Source organism: Pinus tabuliformis, chromosome 2_2, assembly GCF_031772625.1.
Source record: "Pinus tabuliformis cultivar Carrire ecotype Pingquan chromosome 2_2, CPIR1, whole genome shotgun sequence".
In the NCBI taxonomy this organism is placed as follows: Eukaryota; Viridiplantae; Streptophyta; class Pinopsida; order Pinales; family Pinaceae; genus Pinus; species Pinus tabuliformis.
The window spans coordinates 277,574,393-277,592,851 of NC_142300.1; the positions used below are offsets into that span (position 1 = coordinate 277,574,393).

Here is an 18,459-nt window from a genome sequence, read left to right on the forward strand (position 1 = left end):
AAAGCATTAGAAAACATCAATAATCTCATTCTCATTGTGCTCACTTGGTTCATTATAAATATACAATCCATTTTGAAAAAAGATGTGGTAGAAATATTTCACTTTCACTCTTGGAGTTATAAATAAAATGTTTTGATGTATATGTTAAATAATATATTTTTATATAACTTCACCAAGATAAAGTTGAAAAAAAAAAAAAAAACAACAACAACAACAACTTCTATTTCTCTTATAAATATTTCAATATAGAACTTAAATACACTGTTTGAATATTCATATTAACTAATGTATTTCAATATGTGTGTGTTGATCTTAGTATAATATTTCAATACTCAAGAAAAAAGTTATTAAAGGTAAAATAATTTACTTAATTCTTAATAAGAGGAAAATGTATAACTCATTCCACTTTTAATATAAAAAATTATTCAAAAATATAATTTAAACAATGAAAAATAACTCATGGTCTATATATAGAGAGAAAATCACTATAGTTCATCTTAATTATAGATTTATCAAACACTAAAAGAGATTAAATGTCTTAACATGTATATATTTTTTCAAGTTTTGTATTGTTTAGATGGATCTATACTGTTACTTAACACAACAATTTTGATTACCAATTAACTTATTTGACTTTGAATAAAAAACTTAGACCATAAAATAGGTTATTATCATACTCTTGTGAGCTGGAAATTCTGAATAAATTTTGGGTTACATTTCCAATGGTTCTATGTGTCTTTTACATTCATAAATTTATTTTTAGCACTTTTATTTTTCCTAAAAAAATAATTTTTTCACGGCGTAGCTAGGCAAAGTTCTAAATTTAACATTATGGAAACCTAACATATTTTATGTTTTAGTTTAATTGTTGTTTTCAACAATTAAATCATTTTAGAAAATCAAAATTCAGAATAGATTAAGGCCTAAAAATTGCATGTTAGAAGTATTTTTCAGTTCAAGTAAGAGTAATTTTGAATTTTTGTTTCAAGTTTAGCATTAAGAAATGCTGCATTTTACATCATCTCTCATTGTTGCAATTTATTTTCAGAATTTGATTTTTAAAAGCATTCACTCCATGTTTATATCGTTTACATGTTTAACTCCTTAATAAATCTGACAGCCTTTTACTAAGAAATATCGAAGATTCAGATCTTAAACAAGTCAAGTAATCCAAATTCACATATTATAATGAGACTTCAAACCTAGTTTGGAAACATCCCTTGTAAATCAATTTGAGAATCACTTCAATGTATTCCAAACAAGTTGGTCCAATCAAACCTCAATGATAACATCAAATTATTTGGACTTAGTTTACCTTGAAAACACCCCCTTGAATAGGAGGGAAACCAATCTAATGAGTAAAGAAGTGCTACTGTGGTGATAGTGGGAAGCCTTTCATTGTTACACAAACTAACACCTTAAGATTGGGGCATTCACACATTAGAGGTGTTAAATTTATCATCACAATTCCAAACCATTAGAAACAAAATATGTAAAGTCTACTCATGTATATATCATGCAAGGGTGAATATACCAAATGGCACTAAATGCAATACATATTAGAAACAAAATACATAATCAATGAAGTTCTAATTGGCCTCTAAAGTACAAAAAATAACATGTTACAAGCTACTAGCCTACTATGTATCACTGATCAACATGATCAATCTCAAACTCATCACCACTACTAGAAATGGGATCCTCAACATGAGCTACAAGATCATCCTATAGCTCACAGTTTTCAGACACGTTGGGCTCCTCAAGGACATTTGCGACTGCAATAGTATTACTAACAAAAGTGTGAGTCACATAGTTAGTGCTTTCCTATGCCATGCCTAGCGTTACACCTTATCCTAGTGGAACTAAATCCAAATTAATCCACCCCAAGTCATAAATATCATAATTAGGATCAAGTGTTATCAAGTAAGTCTCCCCCATTTTGAGGTTTAATCAATACCATCGAACACAATGGGATCTATGTCAAGTCCTTTGTTTAGCAACTAGTTGCACCTTAGCTAGAGATCATACCACACAAAGATGAGATCATTTAACCATTCTTGTTGCAAACAATTTCTCTTCGTGTGAATCAACTGCAAGTTTGACTCAAAACTCGAGTTGCAAATTTATGCAATTAAGGACATTGGCTACCAAATGACTCTCATCAATGTGATGCAAACAAAAAGTCAATTCAAAAAATTACATTGTGACATTGGCTAAAAATAAAGTATTTAATGTTTAAACAATTGAGTTTAAAAAATCCTTGAATTGCTCACCTAGTTGGTCCATATCTCTTGAAATCCTTGCTAGGTATTTTTCAAAGCTACATGTGGATGTAGTGAAAACACTAATCAGCCAATGTATTTACATTTTATCACTCTCATAAGTGACTATGCACTCCAGGCCCTCCTACAATTCATCTTTGAACTCCCCAATTTGATCTCTTCCTATCTAAGCTCTATAATGGTACCTTGCGTTCAACAAATACCCAACAACATGTATAGGGCAAATGAGTTGAATGTTTTGTTTGTTATTAATGATCTCCTAGATAGGCCCATACTTGACTACTTTTTCCTTGTACGCTTCCTTTATCTGTTTCTTTGCCTAATATGTGGCCTCACAAATGTAACCATGGCCAATTTCTCCCCATCCACCAATCACAACACCTTAACAAGGGACTCACCAATTTTCACAACTTATACTACTTTCTTTTCAAGATATTTTCTCAAAAACTTTCTTTTTGGTGTATTTTCCATCTTGTTTATAGGCACATGATATATTTTCCATTCATCACTTGAAAACATTTTTTTCAAAAATTTTGGTTAGGAAAAGAGAAATTGCAACGTGAGGAAGTGAGTTGAAAATGTCGTTATTGTAAGACTAACAAGGTCCCTAACCTCGATGTTTTTCTTCATTAGTTTCAATATGCCCAAGTGTCTGTCAATATATTTTATAATGCTCTTGGAATCCTCTACATGTTCTTGATCCAATCATATTTTCCTATATTGTTGAGCATGAGGTTTATGCAATGTGTAGCACATGGTTCAAAATATGGTTTTGTATTTAGCCGCTAACATCTTACTAGCAAAAACATAGCTATATGCATTATTTGTGATGATCATAACAACATTCGCATCCCCATTTAATATAATAATCTCATTCAAAAGCTAAAATAACAAGTATCCACCTTTTGATGTATCAAATGCATCAAGTGCTTTCAAAGAGATAGTTTCATATGGGCAAGATGTGAAAATTTCATCTATTGTAGTAACTGGAAATTATTCTCCTAACTGTAAATTTATTTATGTAATTTAGTTGCTACGGAAAAAAATGAATAAATCACTACAATTTTCACCATAAAAATACTTCGGAAAATAAAATATTGGAAATTGAGAAATTCTAGCACACACACAAAAATTTAACACAATTGTTTTTGGACAATTTTCTTCGGAAAAACCCAACTTGGGAAAGCCAGTACAGTAGATGAGGGTTTTATTATTATTTTTCAACAGCAAATTTGAGTACAATAATTTAGATGCTCTACTAGCAATCTAATCTTAGAGAAATACTAGCAAAAATTATTGTGAGAATTTTCCCTCACCCCACAGCTAATTTATGTGCCTAAAATTGCCACACGCAGATCCTTTTGCATCAACCCCTTCGTAGTGCTTGCGCCGACCCTCTAGGAATTTCACACTCCATCTCGCTGCCTCTCCTAGAACTGGAATACTTCATTCAGAAATGTTGTTGACCTCCTCTGCCACCGGCTACTCACCCTCTAGCTCTATCTTCTCTGTTAAGTCTCTGCTACTAAGAAAATCGAACTACTTGGGCAACTAAGTATTTGCATTGGTGTGTTATCCATCATCACATTGATCCCTTCTTATATCTTCTTGTTGGGACTTCAACGACCAAGTTTAAATCTTAATTGATGGCTCAGATCATTTCTAGATCGATCCGTGTGAGTTTCTAGGCTATTCTCACCTTGACTTAATTAATTATGATTAATTAACTAGTTTTCCTAAGTTTAGACTTAGAAACATTAAAAAATTGGTTAATAGTCTAATTAAGTCATGTCTAGGTGGAATCTGCAGAAACGATTTCTAGGCTTTGGAGATCTCATGCATTCTAGCCTCTCCACCAAATTTTGCGGCTAGAACACATCCGATGCTACAGAAACTAACACTCCCTCTTAGCGAGGACTGTGTTCTCTCTAGTGCTACACATCCTGCCACAACACCTTGTCTATGTATCACTTGTTGTCACGTTGTTGATGTTTGGGAATACTGCCCACAAACCACTGCGCAATTTCGATGATGCATATGTGTTGCTGTTGACACTGCCATACTGTTTCCAACTCCGCATCTACACTACAATTACCTCTCATCTATTGTTGTTGCAACTGCAACTACTGCAACTGAGAAGCATCCATAATAATTTGTCCTTGCTACTGAAACGAGTTCTCCACCATACCCATCCATTCTCTGAAATAGACGAACTTAGCTCCCCCTAAAGCTTTCATGAATATATCTGCAACCTGCTTCTCTGTGGGAACATACTTTAGCTGGACCGCTTCATGTTGTATAGAATCTCTGATGAAATGACACCAAATATCTATGTGTTTCGACCTATCATGAAACAATGGATTCTCAGAGAGCTTAATGCAACTCTGATTATCACAGTAGACAATTGTGCTTTCTCCATATACTCCGCTTTTGTAGAGCTCAGTGCTACTGATTTATGCTTCCTGCTACACCAAGAAACCATCCTTGATCCAACGTTGAAGCAATACCCAGAGGTACTTTTCTTGTCCATTGAACTGCCTGCCCAATCTACATCTGTGAATCCACATAGTCTGACATCATCCCCTCGGGTATATCTCAACCCATACTCGACTGTGCCGCACACATACCTCAAAATATGCCTCGTTGCTACCCAATGTACCCTCTTCGATTCTACCATAAACTGACTGAGGGTATTGACTGTGAAGCAAATATCTGGCCTAGTGTTGACCAGATACATGAGAGAACCAATAAGTTGTCTATACAAGGTGGGGTCGAACTCCTTGTCATATGATGTATTTATCTTCTTCCAATTGGTGATCATGGGCGTAGACATGGGTCTACAATCCTGCATTCTGAATCTCTTTAAAATGTTTGTAGCATATCTTCCCTGCCTAAGGAAGATCTCCCCATCCTTCTGCCATACTTCTAATCCTAGGAAATAGTGCATCAACCCCAAACCCTTCATATCAAACTATGTTGCCAGGTTCCTCTTGCAGTCCTTTATGAGCCCTAATGATCTTGTCAAGAAGAGATCATCCACATACAATACTAGGATAAGTGGCTCAACCTCTACCATCAAATAGTAAAGGTTGGGATCTGCGTCACTATTGACGAATCCCATCTGCTGCAAGTATTTGTCGATCTGACCATACCATGCCTTGGGAGCTTGCTTGAGCCTGTATAAAGCTTTCTTCAACCTGCACACATGAGTGTGCCTCTCATGAGTCTTGAAGTCCTCTGGTTGTTCAATGTACACCTCTTCCTCTATCACCCCGTTCAAGAATGTTGCCTTGACGTCCATCTGGTGAATCTTCCATCCCATCTGAGCTGTTACAGATATAATTGACCGAATAGAGGTGTATCTGGCAACTGGAGTGAAGGTCTCCTCATAATCTATCCCTTCTTTATGCGCATACCCCTTTGCCACAAACCTAGCCTTGTACTTCTCCACACTGCCATCCGCAGCATACTTGATCTTGTAGATCCATCGAGAACCTACAATTGACCTGTCATCAAGCCTTGGCACCGCCTCCCAAACATCATTCGTCATGATAAAGTTGTATTCTTCTACCATGGCATCTATCCACACTTCATGTTGTGCGACTTCTTAAAAGTTGGAAGGTTTTGCAACCTGAGCTATCAATGTTTGATACTTGTCAGGCTGCCTACTCTCTCTTTTGCTCGTCCTAGGAGCTCCAACAAACTCCTCTGCACCTCTCAATGTCTAACGAACTTCTTTGTTGGTGTGACTACTAGTAGTGAGAGGTTCTACCAACTCCTCATCTTGCTCCTACTGCTCTCTTTCCTAAGATCTCACTGGATTCCCTACTCTCGAGGAAATGCTAGTACTGGTTATTGTATTGGATCCTTGTGATTGTCCCACTGGTGGTCCCACTGGTTGCCCCTATGGCTACCCCTGTTGCTGGACCAATGGAGCTTCAACTAGCTGATTCTGATCGCCTGCAGGCATCTCACGAGATCTCTTGAAAGCTAGATCTTCCATGAACTTTACATCTCGTCTTACTACAATCTTCCTATTACTAGGAATGTAGATCCTATATGCCTTGGAGGTCTCACTATACCCAACGAGAAACCCCTTCTCTGCAGTCTAATCCAATTTGGTGTGCTTCTCATCTGGCATGTGGCAATAAGCAACATTGCTAAAGATCCTGAAGTGACTAACTTCTGGCTTCTTCCCTGTGAAGACCCCTTTTGGCGTTTTCTTCCCTAATGCTCTATGAGGAGTCTTGTTCTGAATATACATTGTCGTGTTACATGCTTATGCCCATAGAAACCTGGGCAAATCCTGGTCATATAACATAACTTTTGCAACCCCAACTATGGTTCTGTTTTTCTGCGTCGCTACCCCATTTTGTTGTGGATTATACGGAGTTGTCCATTCTCTTCTGATGCCTTCCTTCGCACAAAAATTTACGAAGTCTTTATCAATATATTCTCCACCATTATCTGAGCGAAGAACCTTGATCTTCTTCGTTGATGTATTCTCCACTAGAGCCTTAAACTCTTTGAAACAATCGAAGACCTCATTTTTGGTTGTCAAGAAGTAGATCCAGGTTTTTATGGAATGTTCATTAATAAAGGTGACGAAGTATTTGGCACCACTAAGAGCTCTAGTGGACATCAGAACACAAATATTTGAATGTATAAGTCCTAACACGCCATCTGCTCTGTTGTCACTTCTTAGGAATGCTACCTTAGCATACTTCCCAAGTACACATCCTCTGCACACATCATCGTGTTCTGTGCCAAATTTTGGAACCCTTGTTACTATTTCCCTGAGCATCTTTAGTGCTCCATGGTGTAGATATCCCATTCTCCTATGCCATAACTCATTTAGTGCCTTCCCACTGCTATTGGCACTGCCTATTAGTGACATTGGAGAGTCGAGTTGCAACCTGTACAATCTGTTGCTTCGAACTCCAATCTGTCTTACCCTCTTCCAGCTTGAGTGTTTGACAAACACTTTCTTCCCTATAAAGTGGATATCATATCCCTTATCTTGTAACTGGGATACTGAAATCAGGTTCATACCCAATCTTGGCACATGCAATACATCTGTAGTGTTGGTGCTTGCTCTTGACTCCCTCTAAAAATTGATGGTACCTCTCCCTACTGGAGTACACTTCGTTCTATTTCCCATCGTAATCTGGAAGTCCATCTGTTCCTCCTTGTAGCTAGAGTCTAACCCCTGTCATATGAGTTGATGCTCCATTGTCTATATACCAGACAACCTGTGAAGTTGATCCTGAAAAGCAAGCAAATTCATCCTCCAACCCGGAAGACAAATTTGAAGCCTCTTGAATGTCAATTTTGTCCATGGTCATACTAAAGGATTTACTATGTGTTATTCCTCTTTCCATGTGACATTGATTCTGCAAATCCAAACTACTGCAAAACCCTCTGCGTCCAAGCAAAGAATCTGCTCTGCGAAAGTCTGATCTGCTTCACTGGAACTTCTTTCCAATGTTTGTACTGCCTACTAGAACTGCTTCCAGGCACTGCGGATTTTTCTGTCACCTGCAAATAAGAAATCGAATCCTCTACCTAGCAGTTTGAACTGCTAAGCCAGCATCTGCGGAGAATTAGAATTTGTGTTGCCAAACATCCTCTTAATCTGGTTGATTTCTGTCTATCATTTATGAGCTTCCGGCCTGATCATAATTTCTCTGATACCATGTGAAAATTTCATCTATTTCAGTAACTGGAAATTATTCTCCTAACTGTAAATTTAATTATGCAGTTTATTTGTTATGGCAAACAATGAATAAATCACTACTGTGATTTTCACCACAAAAATACTTTGGAAAATAAAATACTGGAAACTGAGAAATTCTAGCACAGACACAAAAATTTAACACAGTTATTTTTGGACAATTGTCCCTGGAAAAACCCAACATGGAAAAATCGGTGCAGTAGATGAGGGTTTTATTATTATTCTTCAGCAGCAAATCTGGGTACAATAATTTAGACGCTCTACTGGCAATATAATCTTAGAGAAATACTGGAAAAAATTATTGTGAGAATTTTCCCTCACCCCACAGCTAATTTATATGCCCAGAACTGCCTCCCCAGCCACAAGCAGATCCTTCTGCGTCAACCCTTGCGCAGACCCTCTGGGAATTTCGCACTCCCTCTCACTGCCTCTCCTAGAACTGGAATACTTCCTCTGGAAATGTCGCTAACCTCCTCTTCCACCTGCTACTCACCCTTTGGCTTTATCTCCTTTGTTGAGTCTCTGCTAATGAGAAAATCGAATTGCCTAGGCAATGAGTATCTGCACTAGTGTGTTCTCTATCACCACATTGATCCCTTCTTATATATTCATGTTGGGACTCCAACGACCAAGATTAAATCTTAATCGATGGCTTAGATAATTTTTGGATCGATCCATGTGAGTTTCTAGACTATTCTCACCTTGACTTAATTAATTCTGATTAATTAACAATTTTTCTGAGTTTAGACTTAGGAAACATCAAAAAAATGGTTAATAGTTTAATTAAGTCATCTCTAGGTGGAATTTCCATAAACCATTTCTAGGTTTTTGAGATCTCATGCATTCTAGCCTCTCCGCCAAATTTTGTGGCTAGAACACATCTGATGCTACAAAAAATAACACAAGAGACAAGAAAATTTCTTATAGTATGGTTCTTTCCATTAGTCCATCCATTTGACATGATGGTACATCCCATTTTGATCCATGGCTCTTTAAAACCCTTCAAATATTCATATATGGGCAAAACTTCTTTTTGTGAAAGAGATCCCCCTAGGTCATGCATATTAGGGCCTTTGAAGCCTTTTTTGACAACAATAATGGAATCCCACATAGGTTCATAACAAGATAAGCAAGCAGCATTAAAGGGGACATTTTCATCATACCACCATCTATTTATTTACTCAAAGATAACTCATTTCTATTGTTTCATGCAATGGTAATCTAAGGTGGGCTAAATTTGACTTGGTTAATAGACATTAGCACTAGCAGAGGTGCGGGAAGGTGCAAAATAACTTTGAATGTTCTTCTTCTTTTTAAGCTAAATTTCGAAAGGGGGGAGAAAATAACAAAAGGTGTCCCTAACATTAATAGAAGTGATAGAAGAAGAGTCTTTAAAATCAACACTAGAATTTGCTAGGGATATGGAAGCCCTCATTGTGGAAAGTTGCCTCTTTCTCCCTATTTCAACATTTATCTCTTTTTTCTTTTTCTTAACCTTGTTTTCTTCAAATTCTCAAACTAATTTTGCACTTCCAATGTAAAATGTCCAACCTTATCTTATGGTGCCTTGCATTAGGAAACAAAGCCTCTCATACCAACCAAGTGTTGTTTCAACCCATGAATGCCCCCCCTTTATGTGTTTCTTGCAATGCAAAACATCTCCTCATCAAACAAGACCAACATGGACCCGTGTAGGACTTTTTATTCTTGGGGTGATGGTAAAATTTAAACACAAGCAAATCTACAAATTCAAAAATGAGAATCCTTTCTCAATAGAAAAACTAGTAGAATGATCATGCAACAAAATACAAATTTCAGATCTACAATTTCATGAGAGAAAAAAACAAGGGTAGATTTAACATACCTTGGAATGAGATCAATGGGCACAAGAATCCTTTCAACAAATCCTCCAAGCTTGAATATGGGCTATAGGCTCTTAACCGAGATGCCAAATCCACCACAAATAACCCACAAGGATTACCAAACATTTTCCAAGCTCACTCTAAATCACAAATATTTAATGTTGCTCCAAAAACTCCAAATGCTGAATGAGAGAGGCGTGACACAAAATCGTGGTGGAAGGGGGGCTGTTCTATATAGTTTATTTTAATGGCGTAGGGTGATAGATTATAGAATCTAAGGTTTAAGAAAGAAAAAAAGGAAAAAAGAAAATTTCCTCAAACTATGTGATGTGTTGAGGAAGTAGGTCGACTTAGTCAAGTAGAATTAGTTTGGTACCAAATTGCTTGAGTCATACATTGACTCAAATAGTTTTTTTTAAGGGTTTAGGTTAGTAGATTATAGAATTTATGGTATAGGTAAAAAAAAAAAATTCCTCAAACTCTGTGATGTTGACTTAGTCAAGTTGGATTGGTTTAGTACCAAACTAATTGAGTCATACATTGACTCGACTAGTTTGGTATCAAATCAGTGCTTGAAACAATGAAAAGGTCGAGTTAAAACAAATTGGGGTCAACTTGGTCAACTTAGCCAAACCTGTGTCCAAGTTGACCAATTAAAACAAATTGATGGAGCCATTTTGGCTTAGCTTTAACCATCATTTAAGATCACGAGTCTAGATTTCTCAGTGGATTTTGGAAATCTTTATGGAAGCTCTTGTGTTGTTAGTTAGACTTTATTACATCTTTTTAGCCCCAAACAAAGGTATTTAATCCACATTTAATCTTACCTTGGTTCGATCTCTCTACATCTATCATCAACAAAACATAGAGTGGGATCAATAGCTCCATGTATTGTAGCGCAACTACAACAAGAGTACCTATAAAATTGGGAACTCTCCCTTTAAGGTTTGGTTTAGTTTTCATCCTCTTGTCCTTACAAGGAGCAAGATAGCTTCTTCTTTTGTGCACAACTAGGCCAATATCCACAACAAAGCTTAAGACATCCTCCAGACATAAGTGAAGTTTAAGGCACTTCATCATTGGCATCGAGTTGCTGCATATTTTCAAGTCGGTGAGTAAGTTCATCTACTTTTGAATAATCATTGCTTAAAAAATCCACAACATCATGAGCTCAAGCCCATAAGGTATGGTCCTTACACCACCATACAAAAAATGGGTCATTTTCCTTCAAATTGGACCTCCCACCTCATCTCAACATCCATGATATGGTGGATATTAGCTAGTCAAGGTTGCATGAGCCACCTCAATTGGAGGAATATGTTTCAATGATACATCTAGAGGCTATAATTCCATATTTTTAGCATCCTAATCTTGAATATGGACTTCTTGATGTCCTCCACATATCCATTAGGTGTTGTCAAATTACCACTTACTTGGTGGGCCACAAACACAATTTACCCACTAAAGCCAAGTGGTTGTCCTGATCAACATTTGAGCAACACTTTTCCCATCTTCAATGGAAATCAAGGATTATTTCCTTTATGGGGAGGAATTTATGAGTTGATGAATCATCATTGATGGTTCGAAACGTCGATTACTACAACTACCAAACGCGACATGAATCCAGAAACTGATTTACACAAAGATTATGTTCGCAGAAACTTGAAATATGAAAGAGATGCAGTATGGCAAACATGTGTTAACATGTATTATATTTGTACTTTATTGTTATATCTTTTGAGTGACTCAATCTAAATTGATCCTATAGAACAATACCATGTGAACAATTCTAACAATCCACTCTAATACTTGCATGCTTGCTCACTTATATTCTCATGCGTGTGAGTGTTTGCACTATTAGTAACACATGTATTATATTTGTACTTTATTGTTATATCCTTTGAGTGACTCAATCTAAATTGATCCTATATAACAATACCATGTGAACAATTCTAACAATCCACTCTAATACTTGCATGCATGCTCCCTTGTATTCTCATGTGTGTGAGTGTTTGCACTAAATTAATCCTATATAACAATGCCATGTGAACAATTCTAACAATCCACTCTAATACTTGCATGCTTGCTCACTTGTATTCTCATATGTGTGAGTGTTTGCACTATTAGTACTAGGGGTTAAATTTGACAGGTGCCTCTACCCATCAAGGAATTTTTTTATGACGCTTTTACTTTTAAACTGGCCATCATATGACTTTTAAAATTTATTTGTACAAGTTTCATCTAATTTCAAATTGTACTCATAATTATTGCAAATTTTCCATTCTCTATTGTACCAGTCCACTCAAGTCTCATTGCTACACTTTCTTTTGAGACCTGTTGATCAAACTTTTCTGCAAATTTTCCAGGGTGTTGAAATGTTTTGCATCTGTTTTTAAGGATGGAAATAGTGATAAAATAAATGGAAAATATGTATAGAAACAACAAAAATTAATATTATAAAGTGAAATATATATATATATATATATATATATATATATATATATATATATATATATATATATATATATATATATATATATATATATATATATATATATTCATGATTACTCTCACATGAAAATAATGAATATAAATATTGTTGCAACAAATTTGAATAATTGCCTAACAACTCCACCTATCTCCATTTAGAATAATTGCACGAGAAATATGAGTTCATTTGTTCAAAATGTTGTAAAATATAACTAGTGGCTAATCATCACATGCCTGACGCTTTCATCAATCTGAGCCGAAGTCCTTAAAGCTAGGCGTGAGGGTAAAGATGATAGGAAGAAATTGTTATCCAGGCATTCATATATTTTTTAGATGGCCAAGCTCTAGGGTTTCTTTCTCTATCAATGTTGCGAAAAACATAACATACCCATCAAAGAATAATAAAACCACAATCAAAATACACAAAGCCAAGCAAGATAGAGAAATATCCAATTTATTAAAAAATAAAAAAATAAAACACTACTGCGTGAAAGAGATATCCAACAAGCAGGCAGAGAGCATAGAAAAACGAATAGAAGAGCAGAGCATCCCTCTCAAATATATGTAGTGTGAAAGGTTGTCTATCGGATCCACTTTTTCCGCCATCATACGTGGCCACACATAACTTCATTTATTCTATTTATTTCTTCTCATACTTTCATTTTTATTTTGTCAAGGACAAAACTATGCATTAAAATCTAGAATATGTATCTCTTCAGCATTGCACACAGATTGGTGCAAAATAAATATCACTGTTTGTTCCATTGCCTCACAGTGCCTTGCTGAATCATCATTCCACATATTGCAATCCGGACATCTCTACGATTAAAACTTAACATCATGAATTCATAAATTATGTTCAATGGAGGAATCAGGAGGAGAAAATTTTATGATTAAAGAAATCCCAATACTCACCCTCAGATATTTACTCATAACGTTGGCTCATGGAGTGTCACTCCATTCTACGATATGGCCACGGGCATTCATATATTTTTCTAGATGGCAAGGTCCGCTACTAAGTTTTTTTTTTTTTTTTTTTTTTAATATCAGGATTCAAATACACAAACACAACACATCCATCACAAAGTAATAAAACCACAAACAGAATATACAAAGGCAAGCGCATACAAAAACAAGCAAGACACAGAACCCCCCAATTTAATGAAAGAAAAGAAAAACTACTACTGCCTGAGAGAGATGTATAGCAAGCACCCAATCACATACAAAAAAAACATGCAAGACATAGAACCCTCCAATTTAATTAAAAAAAAAAAAACAATACTGCCTAAGAGATGTATCGCAAGCAAGGAGAGACCATAGAAAAACGAATAGAGGAGCAGAGCCTCCCTCTCAAATATAAGTAACACCAAAATTCCAAGGCCTGTTTCCATAGAAAAAGGTAACATGGTCCATCAAGGGACTGGTATATAAATGGCGATTTTTTGGAAATAAGAAAGCCTAAAATATGGGGTGGGGTGGATTTTCAGGCTACCTAGATTTTTTTAACATACCAAAACTTTGTGCTCTATAATTATTCAATCATCTGTAATTATTTAATCTCTTCTGCATTAATTAATTTGCAATTGTAACCATTTTCGTTTTACACACTGAGCAAAGCAGGGAGAACCATTGTGTCAACTAATGTTTTGGAAACAAAATAATCAAAATGCAGAGAACAAAGTATGGCTATCACTTACTGGTTACTTGGTCGGCTGAGTTCTAGGTTCTATAGCATTCGAAGTTCCAGACTTTGCAGAGTTTTGCCTATGCCCCTACTCCTCATAGGAATTCACATTCAACAATAACTTACAGTGGATTGGAATTTGGCACTTGGAGTTGGAAGTTGCAACTTGCAAGCGAATCACCGTAAGTTCGTAACATAATTGGATAGTGGGTGGCTGGGAAGTCACTAACGGGATTAATTGCTATGCAATTTGCCCCTTGAAAATTGGAAGTTGATATTTATGAATTTATCTTGTAGGTTGTAACTTGTGATATGGATCCAAAGATCATTAAAGAAGTTATTAATGAATCACGATGATTCACTCTCTGAGTCTAGAGTCTCACCATTCAGGTTTAAATTTTAACAAGGGTATCTCGATTCTTCAGCTCAGGGATTATATATATATATATATATATATATATATATATATATAACTTTTCATTTTTTAATATGCCCGTCATATTGACGTTTTTAAAAATTATTGGCAAGTTACAAATGACATGGAGATTTTGAAATAGAGAGTATTTTACATGTAAAAATGCCAAATACGAGTATACGGGCGTCAAATTTAACCCCTTATTAGTACCATGTTCGTGGCATTTTCATAAAAGAGAGCATTAAAGTAGAACAAAATCCTAATCATGGGAAATGCTACTATAATAGTAAGACTTGCAATTATTATGGACATGCCTAAATAACAACATTATTAACCACTTCTTTCTTAATCATTATACATGTAGGATTATTTCCAATAAACATAAATAAAATGACAATATTGGTATGAAATTAAATTTGATTTACTAAAACTTGCAATTATATCATGAACTAAATTGCAAGTGAAGTAATATATTCTGCCCAGACTTGCTCCTAAGCCCAATGAAAAACACAAGCAGAAGCACCAATAACCCAAGAGACCCAAGAGAGAATCATGTTGAGGGAAAGAATTAAACCTAATCGGGTATTAACAACACCCGCTTTCACAAACCAGGCAAACACCTCCTTGACCCTATGATTTTTTTTTTAATAAGTGATGCTTTAAATGCTGCCAAATAATCTAAATTTTAACCAAATATTGGGAGAACAATCCCATAAAAATGTGAGAATTTTTTAGAAAAATTATCAAGCCAGACCAAACAGATTCTTGCTCCTCTTTCACCATAATTTTAGCAAACCTACCATAGCAAACATTCAAATTGTGCTAAGTGCAACATCAGACGGCCATGAACATCAAAAGATGCAGTGAAGTCGAGATACTTACGGGAAGAGGAGAGTCGCTGGCTTTAAATTTCCCTTGCCGCCTCTTAAAATCGACAGGATTGAGTGCCGCAGCGCAGACTTTAATTAAAACTTGATCTTCTTTAACCTCTGGTACCGGGACCCCATCGTCCAACTGCAAAACGTCCTTGGCAGCCCCATATTCCTTATAAATCCATGCCTTCTGCACAGAGGGCACCACGAATTTCTCAGTTTTCTGGTCCACGGCTGCTGCTGAATCCGCCATTGCATAGACCTGGAGTCCCCTGGTTCCTGTCGTTCTATTACTGCTCTTATGTCTAATCTTGTAAAAAGATTGGCCACATTGGTTCAATCCGAAGCCAATTTTGCCGATTTTTACTTGGGAATTAATATCATATGCACCACGGGCTCTGGGAAAGGAGTTTCTATAAATGCATGCAGTGACAGTAGTGGCAGCAACTGTATCCATGGTACTCGCCTACTCGTCTCCGGCGAAGGGAGGAAATGACGACAGGTTATAATTTAATTTGGGTTGTAACGTGGCACCCTCTCATTCGATTTGTATTGGTTTCTTCATAGCCTTATCTTAATGCTCACCACCCATTGATTTAATGGTCACACTTCACGAGTATTGAAATTGTTATTATTTATTATTTGTTGATGTTTTTTGTTAATTAAAAGGGTTAGTGTTTAACAAGGCTATAATTTCGAGTTGTTTTTAGTCTGATTTTTTTGAAAGTTTTTATGATAGGTTTTTCAATCTAATTTCTCTAAAATCTCTAAAATCTTGCTGGAATTTATTGAAATCACAAGTTTGATGGGTAATCTTGTAATGCCCTGGGGGTTTTCCAGGGTGCTGAATCCATATATACAGTGAAAAAACTAGTTTAAATAACACAAATCAAAATTTCACCTCAAATTTTTCCACCGGATTCGAAAGTCCAAAAAGTCTCACTAAAGACAACTCCCCACAATTTCATCTCATTGTACGAATGTTTAATAGTTTTGAAATCGTTACTCCAAAAAGTCTCACTAAAAACAACTCCCCACAATTTCATCTCATTGTATGAATGTTTTAATGGTTTTGAAAGTGTTATTTTTAAAATCAGTGTTGATAATATCGTCGAGATATCGACGATATTCAGAAATATCGCGATATTTTCGGCGAGCCGAAATATCGCCGACAAAATATCGCGATATTTTCGGCGCCCGAAAATATCACGCGATTTCTGAAATATCGCCGATATTTCGGAAAATATCGCGTGACGATGGAAAAAATCGCCCGGTGACAGGCAAAACTTTCCGCGCGGCCTATAAAAATCCGTTTTTGGTTTTTTTCATGTCATTTTATTTTTCTGATTGCTGGAGAAGGAATGTGGTTGCTGCCAAGGAGGGTTTGAACGTTCCATAGCCATTATCGCCACCAACAACGAAGATTTCTCTAAGCTGCAAGTGCCAAGAACAGTGAGACAATCTCATTTCTTCCCTACAATCATTTTGCTTGATTTTTGTTTTCCATTTCAAAATGCAAGGGTTTTAAATTTATCATCATAGTGTGTAGGAGAGAGATGCACTGAAACTCTTTGCAAAACATAGTGATTCATAGTGATTAATTTTATAGATTCATTAATAAGTGCTGGCATACGTAGTGATGAAGAATCTCCACCCCAAAACTCTACTTTGTCAGTCAGATTGGGCTGCACATTCAACTGATATGGTGCTTGCAAAACACTAAGTTTCTCAATCCCAAGTTTTGTTTTCTTGCTTGCAACTAGTGGCCGGTGCTCAATATCAAGCACATCTTCTATACAAGCACAATAAATTTATAAAATTTCACATAAAACTTGCAAGCATAGGAAAGTTGATGGGGTTTCCTATCAATTGAGATGACTCTAGCATCATACCATGTCTGCCAAAGAGGAGTCACATGAACATTATTTTGAGTATAAGATAGCAAATCATTAAGCAAGAAAGTGGAATCTGTTGCCAAATAATACTGCACTATTATTTGTAACTTTTAACTTTTAAGTTTGCCTCCTTATCCCTCTCTCTTCCTCACTGTTTCACTTGCAGCTTCGAGAAACATTGTTTACAACTTTACAGTGGTATAATACATCTAAACAGTGGCTAGAAAACTAATTAACAGTCACCATAATATATTGAGAAATCATTTGCATTCATTTGTTAGTCAGTGAGTCACTGTTTATCATTTTTTTCATAATTTTTTAGGATTGACATGCTAGTTTCAGCGTTTAATATGAATGATTTGGATCTTTGGTAATAAGTTAACAATGGTAAAATTTGGCTTCTAAAGTCTCTATAAATTAATGAAGAAATAAATCTAATTCATAAGGAACCTTGTCTGAAAGACTAGTGTCATACAAGTGAATTTTGGAAGACAGTTTGTTGAATACCGAGGTCTGATAATGCACCTACAGCAGTGGTATAATTACGTAACAGTGATATAATAAGTAATATACAGTGACCTCATTTCCTTGGCATGCATTGTTAGGCTCTTTCATTGCTTGGCATCTTTGGTTAAAGTGGCAATTATTGCATGATACAATCTCACTGCCCTCTTAAGTCTGCTCTTTTTTTCATGCCCATTGCAAAATTGCAAATTTGCAAATAATGTAGCAAAAAAAGTTAAAACTGTTTTGTAAAATGATGTGGTTATTTGTAATTTTGTATTACTTATTAAGTTACTAATTCCATTTTTTTTTTGGTGCCCTGGGTTTCCTTTTGAGTTAGCCCACTACAAAATACAAATATGCCAAAAGCCTTGGACCCTTTTTGGGAGTTTGGGATCCCTGATGGTGGGACAAATCGTGCATATCTTACATGCAAATTATGTGGGACCAAGATGATAGGTGGGATTACATGACTGAAATACCATCTTGCTAGACTCAGTGTACATGATGTTGGGGTTTGTACAGTTTCTAGTCCGGAGCTTATACAAAAAGCTCTTGAGGCAATTGATGAAAAGGACAAAAAGAAGGAAGAGGTGGAAGAAACAAAGTTGAACGTGCAGGTAGATCTTTCGGGATATCTTCTCCTGATTTTGGTGTTGAGGGTAGTGGCCCTAGTGGGAGGGGCTCCACAACTGGCACACCATCACATGCTACTGCTAGT

The 18,459-nt window shown here is 36.1% G+C and overlaps 1 protein-coding gene across 1 annotated transcript in view; it reads right to left on the reverse strand.

Moving 5' to 3' along the window:
- AOR (Oxidoreductase, zinc-binding dehydrogenase family protein) overlaps positions 1–15,839 on the reverse strand; it is a 42,131-nt gene extending 26,292 nt beyond the window's left edge. The window contains exon 1 of the mRNA XM_089404568.1: positions 15,350–15,839. Within this exon, the coding sequence (XP_089260694.1) occupies positions 15,350–15,796 (447 nt within the window). The 5' untranslated portion in view covers positions 15,797–15,839. The remainder of the gene's footprint in view (positions 1–15,349) is intronic.
- Between the last annotated feature and the right edge of the window lie 2,620 nt (positions 15,840–18,459).